General features: G+C 45.8%; 2 protein-coding genes across 5 annotated transcripts in view; both read right to left on the reverse strand.

Moving 5' to 3' along the window:
* LOC122944600 overlaps positions 1 to 25,086 on the reverse strand; it is a 565,582-nt gene that overhangs the window by 235,032 nt on the left and 305,464 nt on the right. The window lies entirely within an intron of this gene.
* CARD8 (caspase recruitment domain family member 8) overlaps positions 14,986 to 25,086 on the reverse strand; it is a 33,694-nt gene continuing 23,593 nt past the window's right edge. For 2 of the 4 annotated variants that reach the window (XM_044303053.1, XM_044303054.1), the window contains exons 6-9: positions 24,862 to 24,987; positions 21,934 to 22,078; positions 18,825 to 18,863; positions 14,986 to 15,770 (exon numbers count right to left, since the gene is read on the reverse strand). In XM_044303053.1, the coding sequence (XP_044158988.1) occupies positions 15,499 to 15,770; positions 18,825 to 18,863; positions 21,934 to 22,078; positions 24,862 to 24,987 (582 nt within the window). In that variant the 3' untranslated portion in view covers positions 14,986 to 15,498. The remainder of the gene's footprint in view (positions 15,771 to 18,824; positions 18,864 to 21,933; positions 22,079 to 24,861; positions 24,988 to 25,086) is intronic. The other 2 variants (XM_044303055.1, XM_044303056.1) reach the window with 2 other exon arrangements.

A 25,086-nucleotide genomic window follows, 5' to 3' on the forward strand; every position in this document is an offset into this window, starting at 1 on the left:
AGGATCGTCTCCTAAAGAGGATTCAGCTGCGGGATCGGAGTGCCACCAGTGCAGCGCTTGCTCAGGAATGGCAGCAGGCAGGTGTGAGCGCATCTGCACGCACAGTGAGGCGAAGACTTTTGGAAGATGGCTGGTGTCAAGAAGGGCAGCAAAGAAGCCACTTCTCTCCAAAAAAAACATCAGGGACAGATTGATCCTCTGCAGAAAATATGGTGAATGGACAGCTGAGGACTGGGGCAAAGTCCTATTCTCCGATGAAGCCTCTTTCCGATTGTTTGGGGCATCAGGAAAAAGGCTTGTCCGGAGAAGAAAAGGTGAGCGCTACCATCAGTCCTGCGTCATGCCAACAGTAAAGCATCCTGAGACCATTCATGTGTGGGGTTGCTTCTCATCCAAGGGAGTGGGCTCACTCACAATTCTGCCCCAAAACACAGCCATGAATAAAGAATGGCACCAAAACACCCTCCAACAGCAACTTCTTCCAACAATCCAACAATAGTTTGGTGAAGAACAATGCATTTTCCAGCACGATGGAGCACCGTGCCATAAGGCAAAAGTGATAACTAAGTGGCTCGGGGACCAAAACGTTGACATTTTGGGTCCATGGCCTGGAAACTCCCCAGATCTTAATCCCATTAAGAACTTGTGGTCAATCCTCAAGAGGCGGGTGGACAAACAAAAACCCACTAATTCTGACAAACTCCAAGAAGTGAATATGAAGGAATGGGTTGTATCAGTCAGGAATTGGCCCAGAAGGTGATTGAGAGCATGCGCAGTCGGATTGCAGAGGTCCTGAAAAAGAAGGGCCAACACTGCAAATACTGACTCTGCATAAATGTCATGTAATTGTCGATAAAAACATTTGAAACGTATGAAGTGCGAGTAATTATATTTCACTACATCACAGAAACAACTGAAACTAAGATCTAAAAGCAGTTTAGCAGCAAACTTTGTAAAAACGAATATTTGTGTCATTCTCAAAACTTTTGGCCAAGACTGTACACTTCACATAAAGCTGACAACTACACTTCACATGAAGCTGACAACTACACTACACATAAAGCTGACAACTGCACTACACATAAAGCTGACAACTACACTTCACATAAAGCTGACAACTACACTTCACATGAAGGTTAATAATATGATTTTATTAAATATAACAACAATAGTATATACATACAGAGATACATTGTCCTTCCTTTTGTAAGTTATAGGGGGGGTGCGTCCCGATCAGGTGCCCCATGGTAAGTGAGCTTCATCCACCTGCTGAAAGGTTCCAGCTTTTATACTGCTTAACAGAGATGAGTGAAGCTTGGCAGGTTCGGGTTCAGATAGGTAATGAATTGCGTTATGGATTCGGTATCTCGGCACATAATGGATTCCTTTAGAAGCCTTCCATCATAATAGAAGTGTATGGGCAGCGTAACGGATCGGCACCGGCTCCATTATGCAGGACTCCTGTCAGAAGGTAAACAGAGTTTATTTCCTGTGAGACAAATAACACACAAGATACAATGTCGCCAAGCAGTCGTCTGATTATCCTTAGGAGTCCAGGCTTCTTACGTAAGGAATAAAGAAATAAGCAGTATCCAAAATAGTCGCTACTTTGTATAGAAGATATAACAGGACCTTCTATAGAATATGACAGGACCTTCTATAGAATATGACAGGACCTTCTATAAACTGTTTTGTTAACCCATTAAATGATATACATTTCAAAACTTTGCCAACACATCCCCCATCTGTTCTTCTCATCATTCACATTCTGCAGACTGAGCCGAATCCAAGAGACCGTGATTTTATTAGATCTAAAAAGCCCAAATTACAAAGAATTTCAAGGGCCCCCCATAGCAGAAAGCTTGGGGGACACATGGTGGCCTAGTCACTGTCATTGTTCATTGAAAGTGTAATGGTTCGTTCAATATGGCTATGTGTTCTGTATGGCTGGTGTTGTGGTTCCCCCTTTATGTGTTTCCCCTCCTCTTGTGTTTCAGTGGTACTTACATAGAAACATAGAATGTGTCGGCAGATAAGAACCATTTGGCCCATCTAGTCTGCCCAATATACTGAATACTATGAATAGCCCCTGGCCCTATCTTATATGAAGGATGGCCTTATGCCTATCCCATGCATGCTTATTACCAGCTTGGTCATCTTGAGGTCAACTGTGCTTGGCACGAGTGGTCATTTCTGGTCCTGTCCAGTTCTGAGGCGGGAAGATTCTCTGATCTTGATTGGTCCAGGAGGTAAACGGCGGGAAAATTCTCCTTTTATATTGGAGTGCACCGCTGCGGTCCGTGCCTGTAAGAAGAAAGAAGACCTGGATCAGCGCTGGAGAGCTTTACTATGGAAGACCTACTGAGGGAGCTGATTCTAAGAGCTGAAGATGAGGGCGGTGAGCCGAGGGGAACAAGAGCAGAGATCCGGTCCTGTCAGCGGAGCTAGGGAGATGGCAGCTAAGGAGCAATGCAGCGCAACGCTGGAAAAACGCTCCCGGAGTGCTAGAGAAGTTTGTGAGGTTTCTCCGTTAGGTTATCATTTGCCTTCCGGAATTAAAGAGCGCATTTGGCGTTTGGAATTTATCAACATTTTGTCGTTATTACCATCCGCCAAAGATTGTTTAAAGGTTGATGAGCAGGACGATAAGGATGAGGACAGGAAGCACAGTGTGCCTAGGTCTATTAATCATTGGTTACGGGGATTTTGCTTTTATGCGTCAGTTTTAGGTGAGAGGTTCCTTGAAAAGTGAAGTAGTTTATTTAAATACCTAGATATTGTGCTGCAGGCGTACCGCAACTTTGGCGGTATGGCGTGCTAAAACTTTGGTGAAATGTTTTGCCTAAAGTTGGCGGTTCATCCATCAAGTTAAGGACGTCGGTGTTTGGATAAATGTAATGATCCCACAGAGGAGCACTCAGGCTAAACCAGCTAATTCTCAAGGTCCGTTAAGAAAAGGAGTTTGCTTCGCTTTTAATGAACTGCAAATGGCAGGCGAGCTGTAGGTAGAAGCATAAGCTGGTTCAAAAGGAATAACCAAAACCCACAGCAGCAGCTCAGCGTTCGGGAGCAGCTTTCAGAAAGCCTCGAGTCCAGCGAAGCTTAAGAATGCTCACATGGTTAGAGCTATATCCAAACAGGGAGAGAGATGAATAGATTTTTGAGGGTTTTAAATTCGGATTTGATGTGCCAACTTTTGGGTGGAGAATCCGAAGTCGGTTCAGCAGTTTAAGGATGTAGTTGTGCAAAAAATCAAAAAAAGATTTAGATGCTTGTAGGATCGCTGGCCCTGTTGATTGCCCTCCTTTTGTTAATTTTCATTTGTCTCCATTAGACATTGTTCCCAAAAAGGATTCCGTAGATTTCAGGTTGATCCATCATCTGTCATACCCAGATAAGAGTTCTCTTAATGACGAGGTGGACAAATCTGAAGCTTCGGTTGAATGCGCTTCGTTTGATCAGGCATTGGTTTTATTACGTCAGTTCGGACAGGGTGCATTATTGGCCAAGGCTGATATTAAATCCACAGGTGTAGTTTGTGCTGTTCAAACAGAAAGGTGCACCATAGGGTAATACCGTAAAAATCAGGTAAGTATTGGTTCCAGAATAATGCTCACCTTGTGAAGTTGTGCTAACTGTAGGCACAACTCTAGATAAAGCTCATCGAGATGCATACTGGAATCCCGGATGGTGGTTGGTCTGCAGCCACGGATGGAGGTCTTCCTATCGGAGATGTCTGAAGTCCCCAGGAAGATGCAAACTTTCCAAAACACCAGATTCTCCCACGGCGCAAGAAACCAACCACGTGGGAGAATCTGGTGTTTTGGAAAGGCTGATATTAAGTCAGCTTATAGATTGTTGCCGGTGAATCCTAATGGTTTAACTCTTTAGGTTTTCAATTTGAAGGTAAGTTTTATTTTGACCGCTGTTTACCTATGGGTTTCTCAAAATCCTGCAGTTATTTTGAATCATTTGCTAGTTTTCTTCATTTGTTAACCCTTTAGGTGTTCCACAAGAATTAAAGGAAAATGTAGATGATATTTCAGAATTTCACTTTTTTGGCAGATTTTCCATTTTTATCCATCTTTTCTAGTAACAAAGCAAGGGTTAACAGCCAAACAAAACTCAATATTTATTACCCTGATTCTGTAGTTTACAGAAACACCCCACATGTGGTCGTAAACTGCTGTACGGGCACACGGCAGGGAGCAGGAGGAAAAAAACGCCATATGGTTTTTGCAGGGCATATTTCACAGGATTGGCTTTTGGGAGCTATGTCCCATTTGAAGACACCCTGAGGTGGCCCTACAGTGGAAACACCCAAAAAGTGAGCCCATTCCGGAATCTACACCCCTCAAGGAATATTTCAAGGTGTGTAGTGAGCACTTTGACCCATCAGGCGTTTCACAGAATTAGGAAACACCTGGCTGCAGGTGCGTAGCTAGAAGTGACTGGGCCCCACAGCAAATTTTGGTATGGGCCCCTCCCGCGCGCTTCGCAACTCCATCCTCCTGTGTAAACCCCACTCCTTTGGCTAGTCACGATCTAGACCAGACCAGGCTGCCACGCAATCCTTTTCCTATATAATATATATATATACACACATACAGTCATGTGAAAAAATTAGGACACCCTTTGAAAGCATGTGGTTTTTTGTAACATTTTTAATAAAAGGTTATTTCATCTCCGTTTCAACAATACAGAGAGATTAAAGTAATCCAACTAAACAAAGAAAACTGAAGAAAAGTCTTTTCAAGATCTTCTGTAAATGTCATTCTACAAAAATGCCTATTCTAACTGAGGAAAAAGATAGGACACCCTCACATGTATTCCCTCTTAAATTGGCTCAGATCTCACACAGGTATATCACACCAGGTGCACATAATTAGTAGATCGTTACTCTGCATGTTGAATGAGGCTTGCCCTATTTAAACCTCAGACATTTAGTTTGGTGTGCTCCTGACTGTTGAAGTGAGAGTGAGCACCATGGTGAGAGCAAAAGAGCTGTCAGAGGACTTCAGAAAAAAGATTGTAGCAGCCTATGAGTCTGGGAAGGGATTTAAAAAGATCTCAAAAGATTTTGAAATCAGCCATTCCACTGTCCGGAAGATAGTCTACAAGTGGAGGGCTTTCAAAACAACTGCCAACATGCCCAGGACTGGTCGCCCCAGCAAGTTCACCCCAAGAGCAGACCGCAAGATGCTAAAAGAGGTCTCCAAAAACCCTAAAGTGTCATCTCGAGAACTACAGCAGGCTCTGGCTACTGTTGATGTAGAAGTACATGCCTCTACAATCAGAAAGAGACTGTACAAGTTTAACTTGCATGGGAGGTGTGCAAGGAGGAAACCTTTGCTTTCCAAGAGAAACATCGAGGCCAGACTGACATTTGCCAGAGATAAAGTTGACAAAGACCAGGACTTCTGGAATAATGTTCTTTGGACAGATGAGTCCAAAATTGAATTATTTGGACACAACAGCAGAGGACATGTTTGGCGTAAACCAAACACAGCATTCCAAGAAAAGAACCTCATACCAACTGTGAAGCATGGAGGTGGAAGTGTCATGGTTTGGGGCTGCTTTGCTGCAGCAGGACCTGGTCAGCTCACCATCATAGAATCCACGATGAATTCTACTGTGTATCAGAAGGTGCTTGAAGAACATGTGAGACCATCAGTTAGAAAATTAAAGCTGAAGCGGAACTGGACCATGCAACATGACAATGACCCAAAACATACTAGTAAATCAACCAAAGATTGGCTGAAAAAGAAGAAATGGAGAGTCCTGGAATGGCCAAGTCAAAGTCCAGATTTGAATCCCATTGAGATGCTGTGGGGTGACTTGAAAAGGGCTGTACGTGCAAGAAACCCCTCAAACATCTCACAGCTGAAAAAGTTCTGCATTGAGGAGTGGGGTAAAATTTCCTCAGACCGATGTCGAAGACTGGTAGATGGCTACAAGAACCGTCTCACTGCAGTTATTTCAGCCAAAGGAGGTAACACTCGCTATTAGGGGCAAGGGTGTCCTATCTTTTTCCTCAGTTAGAATAGGCATTTTTGTAGAATGACATTTACAGAAGATCTTGAAAAGACTTTTCTTCAGTTTTCTTTGTTTAGTTGGATTACTTTAATCTCTCTGTATTGTTGAAACGGAGATGAAATAACCTTTGATTAAAAATGTTACAAAAAACCACATGCTTTCAAAGGGTGTCCTAATTTTTTCACATGACTGTACACTGTCTGTCATGTAGTGTCATTGTATAAAACTGTTGTCGGGGCCCTATCAAAGTCTTAACTCTCCTCCCATGCAACCACCACACTCCTGTGACTTGTAAAGATCTGCAGAAAAGATAATATGCCTTTAAGATTCATTATGTAATGTAAGGTAAGCTCAATGACACAGCAGAAACAGTAGAAAGCATAGAGTTAAACTGTTGTTGGTAGGCAGGAGTCTTGACCAATATCAGACAGCCTTTCGCACAGCCTGTGTGGGAAATTTCCCTAGCAGGATCTGCTAGATTTATTACACCAGAAGAGATACGCTGAACAGACATTCACTCCACTAAGAGCTGTGTTTATTGGAAGCAGAGAGGCCAAAATAGGCATTTAAAACAGTTATATAATATTCCTACTGTTAATATAGTGATTAGAACTGTATATTGAACCAGTTATATGTGTGTTTACTTACAGTTCCACCAATTGCAAAATACAAAGTTCACAATCCAAATTCAAATTCCATATTGCAATCCAAATTGCATACAACCATACCAGATCACACTCAACCAATCTGCAAATAGTTACTGCTAACTGCATATTGAAAATTGCGACCAAAGTCAACAGTCAAAAGTAGAACTATTAGTTAGACCTCACATATACCTCTCAGAGAGATCATAAAGTGCTTAAATGACTTAAAGTGAGAGTACAGATACTGAAGAGAGAAATATATCCACCATTTTATGTTGAATGACAAGATTGAACAGTTGAACCACCATCTTATGCATACCGCCATTTTGTGATACTTTATTTAACATGTGTTTTGTACATGGACTATCTGCTGCGGAGGCCGCAGTGTTATAAATGAAGAAAAGTTGAAGTTAATAAAGAAGTTATTTCAAGCATTTGCTGTGCTCTTTACACCTACTGTTTCCATAGAACGGCGCTAGAAGAATTGCAGAGTAATAGACAGTCTGGTTAGACTAAAAAGTCAGAGATATCGGAATTCTTCTAATGCCACAGCGCAAAAGGCACTTCATAGTGCTGCGCCTGCCACACCCCTCATCTTCTCTGGTGGGTCATCTTCATATGCAACTATAATAACCTAAAACCACCATCACTATTGTCATGATCATGCACACATGCAACCCAACAGGCCCATGAGGGGGCCCGGCTGCCATGACCTTAGATGTAACTGTAAAGGGGAGCTCTGCTTCCACCCTCGCTTTCACATTAGCCTAACAAACTATTCTACCAAAGAGTGAAGAGACCCCCAAACCACGTATCAGTACGGCCATCAAACCTCTGGCACACTGGCCTTCAATGGTAACACAACAAAGTGGTCCCGTACTTAGAGGCTGTGGGTACGTTTAGAGCAGCAAGGAACAGGTTATTAAATTTAATATATAAAAAGGTACAAAGCTAAAAGGTTACAAAAAGACAACAAAAAGGACAGACAGACAGACAAGCAAACAGTACAGAATTAAAAGGGATAAAATAATGAAGCTCCGACCAGTTAGATCTAAAGTGGAGAGAACAGCAGAAACTTGACCAGACCTACAACGAGACGTATCTCCTGACATCCGTAATAACCTGAAGGATTATTTCAAAAGGTGTAAAATGTGGACAGTGTTTAAAAAAATGCAAAAAAAAATCACTTATTTTTCTATATTCCATTGCAACAAAAAATATAACTCAGGCAGTCATTTATATGTATCCCCAAACAGCACCAAAACATTACAATTCCTACCTCATAAAACAAAACTGCATACGGTCAGTCATTAAAGGGTTATTCTCATTGACATTTATACCATTAATATCTGGTAGGTGCAGGTCCCACCTCTGGAACCTACTCCTATCTGGAGAACAGGGCCCCATCTTGCAGCTACTCCATTCACAGCAGCTGAGAGACAGGGCACAGTTCTGGAGATAGGAGCATGCTGCCCCACCACTAGGGGGAGCTCTGCCATTGACTACATAGTATAGACTCTGGGGTCAGTAATAAGGCAGTATGCTGCTCTGATGATGACTCTTTACACGTCACACACTGTTATGGGCCCTGAGATTTTACACGTGATTGCCCAGGTGTCAAAGGTTTGCCATGGCAGCCGGTGGCCTGACATTGACATCCTGGCCTGCTATGTAGATAGGCCAAGTAGGCCCTGCCAGAGACAGGGTATAATAGGCTGCGTGATTTTCAGTAACAGGAATATTACTGTGTATGATCGAGTACGATCACACCATCACAGGTTCCAGTCCTCCATGGAAAAAAGTATGGAGATGCAATATGATCACGAGCCCTAAGGGGCGATGTCCCTAGCCACCAATAACAGATGATTCTGTGGGGTGTTGCCCTCATAGTTTAAAGTTTTTAAAATGTGGGAAGAAAACTTTTTCCACTTTGCGATCGCTCGTCTCCATGTACCTCCATCACCAGGCTTCAAATTTCCTCAGAGACATAAAGATGAACTTCTTCAAGATCTCAGACCAGGACCTCACGATCTGGCACAGGTGGAACATCTTCAGCGGGGCGGTCAGCTCATTACAAGCCTTTATGTGAATTTCCTTTCTCGATAATTAAAGAATCAGGAGATCATCCAGAACTGGATCCACTGTGGTAACCCTCTGGGCCAGATCCGATAGCATGTCCGTATGACCTCCATTATCTCCAACTGCAGATGCAAAAAGATCTTCTACCTAGACATAAAGAACAAAGGGTTTGTGCGGGTTTGAAATACTGGTGACCTGTCTTCAGCGCTCCCAGAACTCCCAGCTGATCAGCTGTCTGAAGGGTCGGGACAACGGGTAGGGGAAGGTTGGCACCCGCCTAGGGCTTACCTTGCTACCCATCTGAGGAGGGCCCAATTTTATTTCAGCAAAAAATAAATAAAGTATCTGTAATCTAATGAGCAGGGTATCGGACTTTGGGGAGGAAGGGAGATTGTGCCATTTTGGGGGGACCTTCTTCTGTGCTACTATAGTCATTGGGGATTTTTTCATGCACATGCTGTATATCTGCTCGGAGTGGCATTCCTGGGAGGTGGGCGGTTGGGATTAGACCCAGAATGGGATGGTGAAGCAGACCTGGTGCATTCTCAGGATACCAGCAGGTTCTGTGGAGGAAGTGGAGCAGGAGCAGAGTCGGACTGGTCCACCAGGGTACCCCAGGATCCTCCAGAGGCCTAGGTTCTGATAACCATAGTTAACCCCAAAAGATCCAGGAGAAAATTTTTTTTAGGAGCCAATAGATTTCCACTAGGGTTTATTTCTTTAAATCAAATTCTATTAGACTTTTTTGATGATATAGGGCAGGGATAGCCCAACCTGCGGCTCTCCAGCTGTTGTAAAACTACAGTTCCCACTATGCCCTGCTGTAGGCTGATAGCTGTAGGCTGGGAGTTGTAGTTTTGCAACAGCTGGAGAGCCACAGGTTGGCCATCCCTAATATAGGGGTTTGGGCCCCAAAAATCATTTGCTCTGGTGGGCCCAAAGAGACCCAGTCTGACCCTGAGCAGGAGTGAAAGCGAAGCCTCTGGACGTCTCAAGAGGCAAAACCAAAGGAGTCAATCCAAGTCACCGGCCCTTTTCTTTATAGTAACGTCAATGGCCTTCAAATTTTCTGGACTTTTAAAAAAAAATCTGTATAGGTGTCTTGTTTGGCTGACGTGTCGTTTATTGCGGGGGGGGGGGGGGGTTGTGTCCAATACACCAGTTCATTCACCAATCTTTTATTGTCTTTAATGCACTTTCATTGCGCTTTCTACATGTACAGAGTCCCGGACTGCTCCAGAGCGGGGCGATCATTCTGCCTCCTCAGTACGGAGCTCAGATATTTGGGTAGGAGTTTCCATTTTGTCTTATCCTGTGTAACGTATCCCAATGTCATATAATAAGACATGATTGTTTTTTCTAAGGATAGAATATCGTCGTATACCGCACTAGGATAGAATATCGTATACCGCACTAGGATAGAATATCGTATACCGCACTAGGATAGAATATCGTATACCGCACTAGGATAGAATATCGTATACCGCACTAGGATAGAATATCGTATACCGCACTAGGATAGAATATCGTATACCGCACTAGGATAGAATATCGTATACCGCACTAGGATAGAATATCGTATACCGCACTAGGATAGAATATCGTATACCGCACTATTCTATCCTTCATAGAATATATAGAAACAGATGAAGCATAAGACATTACAGAGTTCTCCAGGAATACTGACCCTGCCGCTCCATTCCTCCACGATGCCTCCGCCACGTCCATGTTCCTCTCCCAGGCTTGTTTTCTTCCAGCGCTGCATGGACATGGTCACATGCTACACTGCAGCCAATGACTGGCTTCAGAGGTGAGGTGCTGCTTCTGGCCACATCACTACTGAACCTAGCCATTGGCTGCAGCGGAGCATGTGTCCATACCCAGGCAGAACACTGGAAGAAAACAAGGACATAGAACATGGACCGGAACCGAGACCGGAACATGGAGACAGCAGCAGCAATGTGGAAGATCGGAGCGGCGGAAAACAGGTAATTGATATTGAATTTTCCCTTTACTGGGCTGGGCTGCCGTATTCCCAGGAAAACCCTTTCTGGTGTAAAAAAGTCTCAAATCCCATGTTTGTGACTTTTTAATCACCACTGTGACAAAATTTAAGTGCAAATGGCATTTCTACACTGCCCTCTCCATCTTCTGAAAAGGGGGCGGTGAGGGGGGGGGCAGGGTTAGCGGAACAGGCACATTTATACAAACCGGATTCCAAAAAAGTTAGGACACTATACAAATCGTGAATAAAAACTGAATGCAATGATGTGGAGGCGCCAATTTCTAATATTTTATTCAGAATAGAACATAAATCACGGAACAAAAGTTTAAACTGAGAAAATGTACAATTTTAAGGGAAAAATATGTTGAATCAGAATTTCATGGTGTCAACAAATCCCCAAAAAGTTGGGACAAGGCCATTTTCCCCGCTGTGTGGCATCTCCCCTTCTTCTTACAACACTCAACAGACGTCTGGGGACCGAGGAGACCAGTTTCTCCAGTTTAGAAATAGGAATGCTCTCCCATTCTTGTCTAATACAGGCCTCTAACTGTTCCATCGTCTTGGGCCTTCTTTGTTGCACCTTCCTCTTTATGATGCGCCAAATGTTCTCTATAGGTGACAGATCTGGACGGCAGACTGGCCATTTCAGTGCCCGGATCCTTCTCCTACGCAGCCATGATGTTGTGATTGATGCAGAATGTGGTCTGGCATTATCTTGTTGAAAAATGCAGGGTCTTCCCTGAAAGAGATGACGTCTGGATGGGAGCAGATGTTGTTCTAGAACCTGAATATATTTTTCTGCATTGATGGTGCCTTTCCAGACATGCCAGCTGCCCATGCCACACGCACTCATGCCACCCCATACCATCAGAGATGCAGGCTTCTGAACTGAGCGCTGATAACAACTTGGGTTGTCCTTGTCCTCTTTGGTCCGGATGACATGGCGTCCCAGATTTCCAAAAAGAACTTCGAATCGGGACTCGTCTGACCACAGAACACTCTTCCATTTTGCCACACTCCATTATAAATGATCCCTGGCCCAGTGAAAACGCCTGAGCTTGTGGATCTTGCTTAGAAATGGCTTCTTCTTTGCACTGTAGAGTTGCAGCTGGCAGCGGCGGATGGCACGGTGGATTGTGGTCACTGACAATGGTTTCTGGAAGTATTCCTGAGCCCATTCTGGGATTTCCTTTACAGTAGCATTCCTGTTTGTGGTGCAGGGTCGTGTAAGGGCCCGGAGATCACGGGCATCCAGTACGGTTTTACGGCCTTGACCCTTACACACAGAGATTGTTCCAGATTCTCTGAATCTTCGGATGATGTTATGCACAGTTGATGATGATAGATGCAAAGTCTTTGCAGTTTTTCGCTGGGTAACACCTTTCTGATATTGCTCCACTATCTTTCTGCGCAACATTGTGGGAATTGGTGATCCTCTACCCATCTTGGCTTCTGAGAGACACTGCCGCTCTGAGAAGCTCTTTTTATACCCAATCATGTTGCCAATTGACCTAATTAGTGTTAATTGGTCTTCCAGCTCTTCGTTATGCTCAAATTTACTTTTTCCAGCCTCTTATTGCTACTTGTCCCAACTTTTTTGGGATTTGTTGACACCATGAAAATTTGAATCAACGTATTTTTCCTTTAAAATTATACATTTACTCGGATTAAACGTTTGATCTGTCATCTACGTTCTATTACAGATAACATACTGACATTTGCCATCTCCACATCATTGCATTCAGTTTTTATTCACAATTTGTTTAGAGTCCCAACTTTTTGGGAATCCGGTTTGTAAAAATGAAGACAGAAGTCCCTATGGAAGCTCAGAGCTGCGGGGGGTTTCTGTATAGGTGCACCGACTGCCGGAGGATGCACCTAATTTATGAGCAGGACTGTGAATATCACAGACCACTGTAAAACACGGGTCTACGATAAATTTACCCCCCAACGTTTCCATCCATTAAGCAATACTTTTTTTTTTCAGTTGATTTAACCAGTAGGATACCAGAGCCGTATATGTATGGCGCTGGGAGCAAAGTCAGAAATCCCAGCGCCGTACAGCTACAGCGCTCTTATCCGCTGCAGGCGCCCGGAAGTCACTGATAGCCGGACCCCTGCTGTATGTGCCGGCATCGACGTTTTCAGCGCTGACCGCGGCATCCTCACGGGTGCTGAGTGTCCATCAGGTCCCCGCGGTGCTGTGACGGGGACCCGATGGCTGGGAAGGCAGCCCGATGCCATCCCTGTGATCCTGAGAGATCCAGACCCCCGTATTACACTGTGCAATACTCTGACAGATGTATTGTAATGCCTTGTAAAGGGGATCAGACCCCCAAAAGTTCAAGTCCCAGAGTGGGACATATGGGGTGTTGTTGTATTCAGGAGAAAATGGGTAACACATTATAGGGTGCTTTTTCTCCTGTTACCCCTTGTAAAAATGAATATTCAGGAAAAAAAACAGAAAAAACACAGAATAGAAGAATGAAGAAAAACCTGCAAAACACGATTCTCCACAGAGACATTTATTGTATCCCACACGTCATACAGAGAACAGGGGCCACATAATAACGCACAGCGACAGTAAATCCCGCACCCGTCACATTTTATCCTCATTTCCTAATGGTTTAGGTTAAATACATCAGATTATAGAAGCAGATTATATACAATGTCCTCAGATCCAGATATACAGAGCGATAAGCAGATTAATGAGACCCTTTACTAGTTATCGTTAGATAGAACGTGTCACCTATAGAGACCACGTGTCCCCCCCCCAGCTGTGTCCTATACTGAGCCACGACCCTGTGCTAGAAATCATTAGATAGAAAGTGTCACCTATAGAGACCACGTGTCCCCCCAGCTGTGCCCTATACTGAGCCACGACCCTTTACTAGAAATCATTAGATAAAACGTGTCACCTATAGGGACCACGTGTCCCCCCAGCTGTGCCCTATACTGAGCCACGACCCTGTACTAGAAATCATTAGACAGAACGTGTCACCTATAGGGTCCACGTGTCCCCCCAGCTGTGCCCTATACTGAGCCACGACCCTTTACTAGAAATCATTAGATACAAAGTGTCACCTATAGGAACCACGTGTCCCCCCAGCTGTACCCTATACTGAGCCACGACCATGTGCTAGAAATCATTAGATAGAAAGTGTGACCTATAGGGACCACGTGTCCCCCCAGCTGTGCCATATACTGAGCCACGACCCTGTACTAAAAATCATTAAATACAAAGTGTCACCTATAGGAAACACGTGTCCCCCCAGCTGTACCCTATACTGAGCCACGACCCTGTGCTAGAAATCATTAGATAGAAAGTGTGACCTATAGAGACCACGTGTCCCCCCAGCTGTGCCCTATACTGAGCCACGACCCTGTGCTAGAAATCATTAGATAGAAAGTGTCACCTATAGGGACCACGTGTCCCCCCAGCTGTGCCCTATACTGAGCCACCACCCTTTACTAGAAATCATTAGATAGAAAGTGTCACCTATAGAGACCACGTGTCCCCCCAGCTGTACCCTATACTGAGCCACGACCCTGTGCTAGAAATCATTAGATAGAAAGTGTCACCTATAGGGACCACGTGTCCCCCCAGCTGTGCCCTATACTGAGCCACGACCCTTTACTAGAAATCATTAGATAAAATGTGTCACCTATAGGGACCACGTGTCCCCCCAGCTGTGCCCTATACTGAGCCACGACCCTGTACTAGAAATCATTAGATACAAAGTGTCACCTATAGGGACCACGTGTCCCCCCAGCTGTGCCCTATACTGAGCCACGACCCTGTACTAGAAATCATTAGATACAAAGTGTCACCTATAGGAACCACGTGCCCCCCCCCCCCCAGCTGTGCCCTATACTGAGCCACCACCCTTTACTAGAAATCATTAGATACAAAGTGTCACCTATAGGGACCACATGTCCCCCCCAGCTGTGTCCTATACTGAGCCACGGCCCTTTACTAGAAATCATTAGACAGAACGTGTCACCTATAGGTACAAAGAAAAGAACACAATGTAGCAGCACTCTGCAAACACAAATAAAGTACAATAATGCCACAGTTATAGAAAACATTCTGGTGCTAGCGCTGCGCTTATTTTGCAAATTTGAGATTCTTGGCACATTTTGTACAAAATTATTTGGGCCCGTCTGCCAAACGTCAAGGCGATCTCTATAAGACGGGAACACTAAATACTACCTGTTATGTGCCATAACGGCCACCATAAAACTCAGGGAGTGCAGGTTCCACGTGCATGCTGAGCCCACTCTATACCTCTCCTGGTGACAAATGGCTTCCAATAAATACAATGAGAGCAGGCTACAGCTTTATACTCAGACAGGCCGGTCAGGGATGCAAGACGGACAGGAGTCAGCCACACCTCCAGTACTACTGCAAAACAAGGGGGTCAGTCAGCACATCCCAATGCGCAGGTGCGCGCTACAGAGTGGGCCCAGCATACACTACTTGAGCTTTGTTTCTCCATTAGTAAAACTCAAGTAATATATGGGAAATTCTACAAGACATTAAACATTGAAATCAGTATGGCGGCATACATTGTGTACAACATGCTGGGAGATGGACACAGGCTTTATAGCTGGATCTTCTTATACTCGATATATCGTCTAAGCAATAGAACACACTTCATGCTGAATGTATGAGACAATGGACTCTACGGAAAGAACATCAGTTGCTACCACAGGTTGAATCTGACTTTGGTCTTAGTTTTCCTCTTCGATATATTTGATGGTTTGCTTATTATGGCTCTTTAGCACATCGTAGAAGGTATCCATGTCTTCACTGCCCCAACTCTGCACGAAGTCCAGGAGAATTCTCATCATGTCCTGTTTCTTTGACTGATGGGTTACAGTATCGTAATCTTCTCCTGACAGAAGCCTCTGTGCCCTGAGATCATCTAGAACTGGCATGATGTTTTTCACTTGTTGCACTAGTTGTGGTCGATATGTTTCTACAAAATTCTTGGGAGGATCTCCTACAAATAGCAAGAATATAATGTATGAAGCAAATCATCTCCTCCATTGTCTACAGCCGTTCAGTAAAACAGATTACACAATATTTCTTCAAAGCCTGTAGACACCATTGCACAGACTTTTTATTATTCATTTGCTGAATACAAAATTAAGTAACTTTATAAATTCCTATTTTTACCCATCATTAAACATTTCCTTCCATTTTCTCTGGTAGAGTGTGTGGAAGTCCTTCACCTGCTGCTGCTGAATCTGACATAAATCTGTTAGAGCTCTGCTCTTGTTTCTGATGACTCTGTCTCTGTTCTACTCTTCCCTGCACACAGTGTTAGAAACAGCAGGAGGTTGTACACGACAGATCAGAGTGTGGAGAAGGGGAAAGCATCCAAGGATATTACTGATCCTATTCCCTTACACCTTCTGCAGTCTCTCTCCTCGGCTGTCACTACCCACCTGAATTATTAACCTCTTTTTCTTCTGGTATCTCCAGACCTGTCCTGTGCTGCTACCTACTGACTGGTCTCTAATCTCCTAGGCTCAGGTATGTCCTTAATATAAGGATATACTGGCTAAAGTCTCGTTTTTAACATCAGTGTGAGGTTTAGTCAGATGTTACTGTTTGCATTCACCACAGTAGTGCACCTATTCTTGTAACTATTTATTCTATATATCATTCCACATCCACACATTTTACCATCTGGTGTAGAATGTGGCACTTGTGGTCTGCTGCGGGCATCCTCCACTGTATGCATTTTTTGCTGGGGATCGCCCTTAGCAACAGACCACAAGCGCAGTATCTGCTCCCCGAGCATAAATGCACAACTGCATTTGGGGTTGAGCATTTCCTGCCATTTGAGACCACGTATTTTTGTCATGTAAATCGTATATTTACATTTGGAGGTGTATAAACTCCAATTTAAATGTGCCTTGATGACCATTCATAGACAGCATTTAGGTGCACCTGTGAGGCCTGCAACATATCAGTCAGCCATGGGTGGGACTCCAAGCCTTCTCCCTCCTCCCTGTGGTTAGTCACACTGGAGGGAACTGGGAGCTGTTTGCTGTGAGTCGGGCCTTACGCTTCTGTAATTTGCCCACTGGCTCCTGGTACTACCCATACGGTACAGGTAGGTTTAGCGTTAGGTCCTGTGCCACATGAGAAACCTTGGCGTGGTGCGCGGGCTCAGGTATGTCTTTAATATAAGGTTATACTGGCTAAAGTCTCTTTTAACATCAATGTGAGGTTTAGTCAGATGTTACTGTTTGCATCCACCACTGTCTCTAACATCATGTCCTCTCTCTAGCTGAAACTGAATCTTTCAAAAACTGAGCTTCTTCTGTTTCGAATATCTGCTATCCTACCTAAACTGATAGTTCCTTCTATGTATTGCCCTGGAGCAAGTTTACTTTGGACTATAGACATTTGTGGACATTTGCACTTATTGCTACCATGCAAAGCCATCAACACTCTATTGCACTTTGAAGGGTTAACTTGCGCTGTGATTTTGTCACGCTCATGTGTGGGAGGAAAACACCACAACGAGCGTAGGAGGGAAAGGGGATACCGGAATAAGGCCTGGAACCTAGGGAAGGAAGATGGACACCTCCTAGAGAAAACCCTAGCTCCAGTCCTGACTGACTACCAGTATGAACAGGCCCCAAAGGTAGGCAAGTTCCTACACCGGATGCCTAGAATCCTATCTCCCCCTATAGGACCCTGGAACTAATGTCAGGACTGAATCTACCTGTTCCTCCAAAGGGAAGGACGAACAGGAGTCTCCCTCAGGTCTAATGACAAACAATAGGGAAGGGCAACACACAAATATATAAACAAAATACAAAAGGGAAAGGAAACACTTATCTTCAATGAAGCTTTGGTAGCACCAAGAACTCAACCGAGAACCAAACACAAGCTGACCTCAAATCTAATAGAAGCTATAAAGCGCACAGCATAGTGGGAGAAAACAATAGAGAAGGCTAAATGACCATAATGGCCACACCTGGGGAAAGAAGGTGCGGCAAGCACCAGAAACAACACAGATGTCATTTGATCCAAAAGGAAAACATGTCAGATCAAACCACGTGTTGCCAGTCTCACCGATCTTGCACGAACGTCCGTATGTCTCAGTATGTCTGTGACAGATTTATGCTGTTGTGTGCACTTATACTGCTTCATATTGTTGAACTGCATCGATATGTTTATTGTAATATATTCTGTTCATTTGCACTATAGCTGCACTTTGCTATGGAAAGGGTTAATGCACAGCCAGCTAATACTGAGAGACTTTGGGACTTTCTATCTATGCAAAGCTTTAGAAGGAAAAAAAAAACGGAAAAGCTGATCTTCTGACTGTCTGGTTTAGCTCTGTTGTTTATGTCTAATAAAACTGCTATGTTACCCCATAGACTTGCACTGAAGCTCTATACAAGTCTATGATAGACAGAAATTTGCCAGTTTGCAGATACGGACCAGTGATTAATAGGAGAAACTCTGCCAGATTGCATGAGAGACCATAAGAAGATGCTGGGATGGGGATGCTGAGCCACAGACCCCGGGCCTCAGGGCTCCAGCAGGATGGCTCTTGATCGCAAGCCTTTGGCCAAAGTATCAGTCTATTGAGAGAGAGAGAGAGACAGAGGGACAGCTAGCTCAGGCCTTTCCTCAGCATCAAACCCTTCTTCTGCCCGGGAGGAGTCTGGAGAAGTCAGCTTAATGCAGACCCCGACTCTCTGGACTTATTTCCCATTGGGGTGCACCACGCCTTACCATCCCTTCCGGAGAGCAGTAACACGTGGGGACACCTCGATAGTGTCGGAGGGACCCAGCGTAGCATTGGGGCCACTCCAAATCCAGCCTAGCGAGTACGCCCTCTGTCTTGGGGCGATGTATGACTTCTTCACCGTGTGCTGGTCACTACACGTGCTTTGCACAGGACCCTCCTCCCCGCCACACCGGGGTAGGTGACAACTGGTTTTGAACTTTTTTAAGCACATTTCTAACCAACCCCTACCATGGGATGAAGGTCACATAGTAAGATGCTAGGAAACGTCAGCGTTACCTCTCGGGGCGGCTCTTCTTACCAGCTCCTTTATATCTGCTGAGAAGAATAATACATTTATAGACCAGACTGAATTAAAGAAGCACAACGCTCTATAGTCTTTGTAGCATTTATTATTGTCTCTGCACCTACAATCTGTCTAAAAAATAGTGCGAATTTGCCCAACTAGGGTTTATCTATCTTTATTTTAATCTTGCTTGAAAGAAGGAGAGGCGTAATAGGAAGCGGGCAGGCTTTGGGGGGGAAGGGGACGGGCCTAAGGTGCGCCTCTTTATGTCAAAGTCCCATCACCATTCTGGCATAAAATCCTGTCTCAGAGTAAGTCACCCAAGATTCATCATCCAGCCTGACCCCTGTGATAAATCTGGTGCAGGTCTAGACCGCCCGTCTGCGCAGCTACTTCTTGTGCATTCTTCTGCTCGGTCACACACAGCCATGCTTAAAGAAGAACTCCAGCCAAAAATGCTAGTCTCTGACCTGCTAGAAAGGTACATGAAGTAATCTGTGGTGAATGTTATTTTCTTACCAGTGTCTGTATTTATGAGCTATCCCCTTCCTTCTGATCCTCAGCTGTGTCATGTGACCAGCAATCAGACTCTCCCAGTGACACAGCATCTTATGTGTGGACAGGAAGTCAATTTCTCTGTGTATTCCTATGGGAGCCTCAGTCTCAGTCTCATACAGAGAAGTTGCTGGTTTGTGTGCGATTGCACACAGTAGGGTATTTGTTTGGCGCACAAAAGGACGACCTCAGACAGTGGACTTTGGTGAAATAGCTGTTTTTATTGTTCAGTAGACAACGCGTTTCGGAGTTTATAACTCCTTTATCAAGTCTTAATCGGGCGTCAGCATAGAGACAGGCCAGATGGCTGGAGCGTCTGGTTAGTGCTGGGAACGCCGGCGTTCCCAGCACTAACCAGACGCTCCAGCCATCTGGCCTGTCTCTATGCTGACGCCCGATTAAGACTTGATAAAGGAGTTATAAACTCCGAAACGCGTTGTCTACTGAACAATAAAAACAGCTATTTCACCAAAGTCCACTGTCTGAGGTCGTCCTTTTGTGCGCCAAACAAATACCCTACTGTGTGCAATCGCACACAAACCAGCAACTTCTTCCTTCACAGTCCCTAGGAGTCCCTGGCAACTCCACCTAAGGGACCGAACGGGTATTGGCAGCACCGACCTTTCCAAAATAACCAACGCCCCCCTATTTCTCCACGTGTACCTACCTTCACGGACGTTGAGCTCCAACCAGCACAACACCAAAAGGTGAGCACACTTCGACCATTACGCAGAACAACACAACCGCTACCCACCACCCTATGAGCGCCTCTCCCCTTTCTTTTCTCTCTTGCCAAACTGCAGTCTCATACAGAGGAATAGAGAAGTAAGTGACTTCCTGTCCTGTGTCAGTTGGAGATCAGAGAGTTGGTCACATGACACAGCTGAGGATCAGAAGGAAGGTTATAACACACAAATACAGTCACTGATAGAAGATTACATTCACCACAGTTTACATCATGGAGCTCTCTAACAGGTCAGAGAAGATTTTTTTTTTTGAGGAGTTCTACTTTAGGGATTTTATCACCTAGATTTTTTAATAATTAGCAGCAGATACTCCCGATGTGCGTGAACATTCAGAGATATGGACCATAGGAGCCTGTCATTTAGAGATGACTCATTTGAGCTGGCATAGATTTCATTCCGGGCGCACAGACTGCCGGAGGATGTGCTGTATTTTTTACAAGGTGTGTGGCCACAGACAGCGCATGTAAGTATAAGCTAAGTAACCATGGCAGCCAGGACTACAGTAGCGTCCTGGCTGCCATGGTAACCGATCGGAGCCTCAGCGATTAAACTGGGACTCCGATCGGAAATGCTGCTCCGCTGCCACCAATGATGGGGGGAGGGGGGTTGTTAGCCTATGGCCACTGCCACCAATGCTTTTAATACTGGGGAGGGAGGGGGGGGGCCGCACTGGCCACCAATGCTTTTAATACTGGGGAGGGAGGGAGGGGGGGCCGCACTGGCCACCAATGCTTTTAATACTGGGGAGGGAGGGAGGGGGGGGGGGCGCACTGGCCACCAATGCTTTTAATACTGGGGAAGGAGGAGGTCTGGCCCCTGCTGCCTGGCAGCACCCGATCAGGGGGCTGAGATCTGCATAATTAACCCCTCAGGTGCGGCACCTGAGGGGTTAATTGTGCGGATCACAGCCCCCTGTAAGAGATCGGGTGCTGCCAGGCAGCAGGGGGCAGTCATGTACACATCACCATGGGAACGCCTCTGTGTTAGAATATACTGTCGGATCTGAGTTTTCATGATCATGAAAACTCAGATCTGAAAAAGCTGTTATGCAGACGGATCCGCACTGAATGGATACCATCATTTGCATTTATAGGTGCGGATCCGTCTGTGCAGATACCAGACGGATCCGCACCTAGCGCAGGTGTGAAAGTAGCCTAACCTGTCAATCATTGAATTAAGGTGCCCAAGAAGGGGAGGTCTGTGGATGCATGGTGCCCGGCCGCACGCATCGCCGTTCGTGCCCAGCGCCGCCTTCTACTCCTCAGTGCCGCCTCTCCCTCCCTCCCCCTCCTCCCGCTTTGAGATCCCGCGCGTGCGCACAGGCTCAGCCTGATTACCGGAAAGGCTTACTGCGAGTAAACCTTTCCAGGATATCTTGTTTCACATGCGGGCGTCAGGGAGCTGTTATCTAATAGCGGGAGACTTGAGATCCCTGTCACCAGATACTGGGCATTCAAGGTCCCAAGCATTGAACACCTACACAAGGTCACCAGGAACAGTAATCTGCTCACTGAGCACCAGAGATGAATCAGCCACTAATTCAACATTGACCGTGGCTTGTGATAACAGTGTTAAGGGACTTGGTAGTTCTAATACGACTTGGCCATAAGCAGCTGGTTGTAGCATTATCCACTTGGCCCCAGTCCAGGACTAATTCCAGAAAGCCCTGATCTGCAGCATTTTTACTGGAACTGTACTTTGATCACCCCAGGTACATGGCTGAGCAGGAAGGAATGTTATCTATGGGGCGCGGTACGTGCGCAGAGGTATGGCCCTCCTCCATACAGGACCCATGTCATACCTCTTGTCAGCTCTCCGCTCCACACAGTTTCTGGAGAACTGCTCTCGGCCTTCACATGAAGTAAAATCTCCTCTGTGCTTTTTGCAAAGTTCATCTCTGTGAATTCGCAATGTTCTACCTCTGTGTGAACCGTGAACTGCAACGTCTAGGAGATACGAGAAGTGCGTTACCCAGAAGCCAACAGGACATCGACATAAAAAAGGAAAGAAAACTCCTCATTTTATCAATTTCCCATCTCTGAAATCACATTATGTTTACTAGAGCTGAACCAAATGACAACCTACAAGCTGGATTCCTGCTGTGAAATGGAATGTTATCAGCTTCTCCGGCAGCCTGCCGGATCCGTGCTGCCGCTAGTGCACCGTGCCGCCGGAAATCCGCTCCGGCCACATTGACTATAATGGGGGAAGGCAGGAATAAAACTACAACATGTCGTAGTGTGAAAGTAGCCTTACCCCAACATGGCAAATCGGCAAATCTATTGTACGGTCGAGATAAGGGCGGGTTCGCATTGGCGTTATTGAATTCCACTATAGGTTCCGGTATAACAGAGTTATAATGGAATATAAGGGAATTTTAGGATGGAATGCCTTTACGAGGCGTTCTGTTTTGCCCTGTCCTAATAAATGTCTATGGGGACACCAAACGCTTCCGATTGGTTCCGTTATACATGACTGAAAAAATAGTCCTGTCGACAGGAACCGTTATGCGTCCTCATAGACATGCATTAGGATGGAGCTAAATGGAACGCCTCTTAAAGGCTTCCGTTCTTCATTCAGTCCTAGAATTCCGTTATATTCCATTATAACTCTGTTATAACGGAACCTATAATGGAATTCAGTAACGCCAAGGCGAACCCCGCCCTAAGCTGTTTTCACATAAATGTGCAGAGAGCTGGCAGAATGAGGGAATGGGGTTATGTGAGGAGGTCGGGATATGTCACAATGAGGGTGCAGAGATATCAGCAGCAGGTGATGTCACAGAGTGAGGGGGGAGGGCATATGGGCAGTACTGGTGATGTCACAGAGTGAGGGGGGAGGGCATATGGGCAGTACTGGTGATGTCACAGAGTGAGGGGGGAGGAAATAGGGGCAGGACTGGTGATGTCACAGAGTGAGGGGGCGGATATATGGGCAGGACTGGTGATGTCACAGAGTGAGGGGGGAGGGCATATGGGCAGGACTAGTGATGTCACAGAGTGAGGGGGGAGGATATGTGGGCAGGACTGGTGATGTCACAGAGTGAGGGGGGCGGATATATGGGCAGGACTGGTGATGTCACAGAGTGAGGGGGAAGGGCATATGGGCAGGACTGGTGATGTCACAGAGTGAGGGGGGAGGATATAGGGGCAGGACTGGTGTTGTCACAGTGTGAGGGGGGAGTATATAGGGGCAGGACTGGTGATGTCACAGAGTGAGGGAGGAGGATATATGGGCAGGACTGGTGATGTCACAGAGTGAGGGGGGAGGGCATATGGGCAGGACTGGTGATGTCACAGAGTGAGGGGGGGGGCATATGGCTAGGACTGGTGATGTCACAGAGTGAGGGGGGAGGAAATAGGGGCAGGACTGGTGATGTCACAGAGTGAGGGGGGAGGATATATGGGCAGGACTGGTGATGTCACAGAGTGAGGGGGGAGGGCATATGGGCAGGACTGGTGATGTCACAGAGTGAGGGGGGAGGATATAGGGGCAGGACTGGTGTCACAGTGTAAGGGGGGAGTATATAAAGGCAGGACTGGTGATGTCACAGAGTGAGGGGGGAGGATATATGGGCAGGACTGGGGATGTCACAGAGTGAGGGGGAGGGCATATGGGCAGGACTGGTGATGTCACAGAGTGAGGGGGGAGGATATATGGGCAGGACTGGTGATGTCACAGAGTGAGGGGGAGGGCATATGGGCAGGACTGGTGATGTCACAGAGTGAGGGGGAGGATATAGGGGCAGGACTGGTGTTGTCACAGTGTGAGGGGGGAGTATATAGGGGCAGGACTGGTGATGTCAAAGAGTGAGGAGGGAGGATATATGGGCAGGACTGGTGATGTCACAGAGTGAGAGGGAGGGCATATGGGCAGGACTGGTGATGTCACAGAGTGAGGGGGGAGGATATAGGGGCAGGACTGGTGTTGTCACAGTGTGAGGGGGAGTATATAGGGGCAGAACTGGTGATGTCACAGAGTGAGGGGGAAGGATATATGGGCAGGACTGGTGATGTCACAGAGTGAGGGGGGAGGACATATGGGTAGGACTGGTGATGTCACAGTGTGAGGGGGAGGATATATGGGCAGGACTGGTGATGTCACAGTGTGAGGGGGAAGGGCTATATGACGAGAACTGGTGACATCACACAGTGCGGGGGAAGGGCAATATGGGCGGGACTGGTGATGTCACAGAGTGAGGGGGATAGGCTATATGGACAGATCTAGTGATGTTACAGTGTGAGGGGGAAGGGCTATCTGAGGAGCACTAGTGACATCACAGAGTGAGGGGGAGTGGCTATATAAGGAGGACTGGTGATGTCACAGAGAGTGGGGGAGAGGCTGTATGAGGAGAACTGGTGACATCACAGAGTGAGGCGGAAGGGCTATATGAGGAGAACTGGTGACATCACAGAGTGAGGGGGAAGGGATATATAGGCAGGACTGGTGATGTCACAGAGGGAGGGGAGAGGCTATATGAGGAGGACTGGTGACATCACAGAGTGAGGGGGAAGGGCTATATAGGCAGGACTGGTGATGTCACAGAGTGATTAGGCATGGCTATTTTGGGGTCTGATGATTTCACTGCTGATATTTAGCTACAGATTATTGACTCAAGCATAGTGCTATTCTGTACAACGACTGTGGGAAACAGTTTTAAAACTATGAACAACCAAATATGAATTGATTAATCCCCTTGTAAAACAAGATACGTCTTTGAGACTTTTACCTTGGGACATATTTTTGGATTCGGCTTCCCAGTGATGGAGTAGTCTTTGTTGGTGTACACTTTGCGGATTAGAGATGGTTTATTAATCCTCTTATACCCGTCATGTCTCATCTGCTCATTAAGTTTCTGGGAAAAAGAGAAGAAAGTTGTGAAAAGACAAAAATGCAAACTGAGCTAAATGGGGAGATTGCAGCCTTTCACTCACAATGGAATTCAAACGTTTAC

The sequence above is a fragment of the Bufo gargarizans genome, chromosome 8 (assembly GCF_014858855.1).
Source record: "Bufo gargarizans isolate SCDJY-AF-19 chromosome 8, ASM1485885v1, whole genome shotgun sequence".
Classification (NCBI taxonomy): Eukaryota; Metazoa; Chordata; class Amphibia; order Anura; family Bufonidae; genus Bufo; species Bufo gargarizans.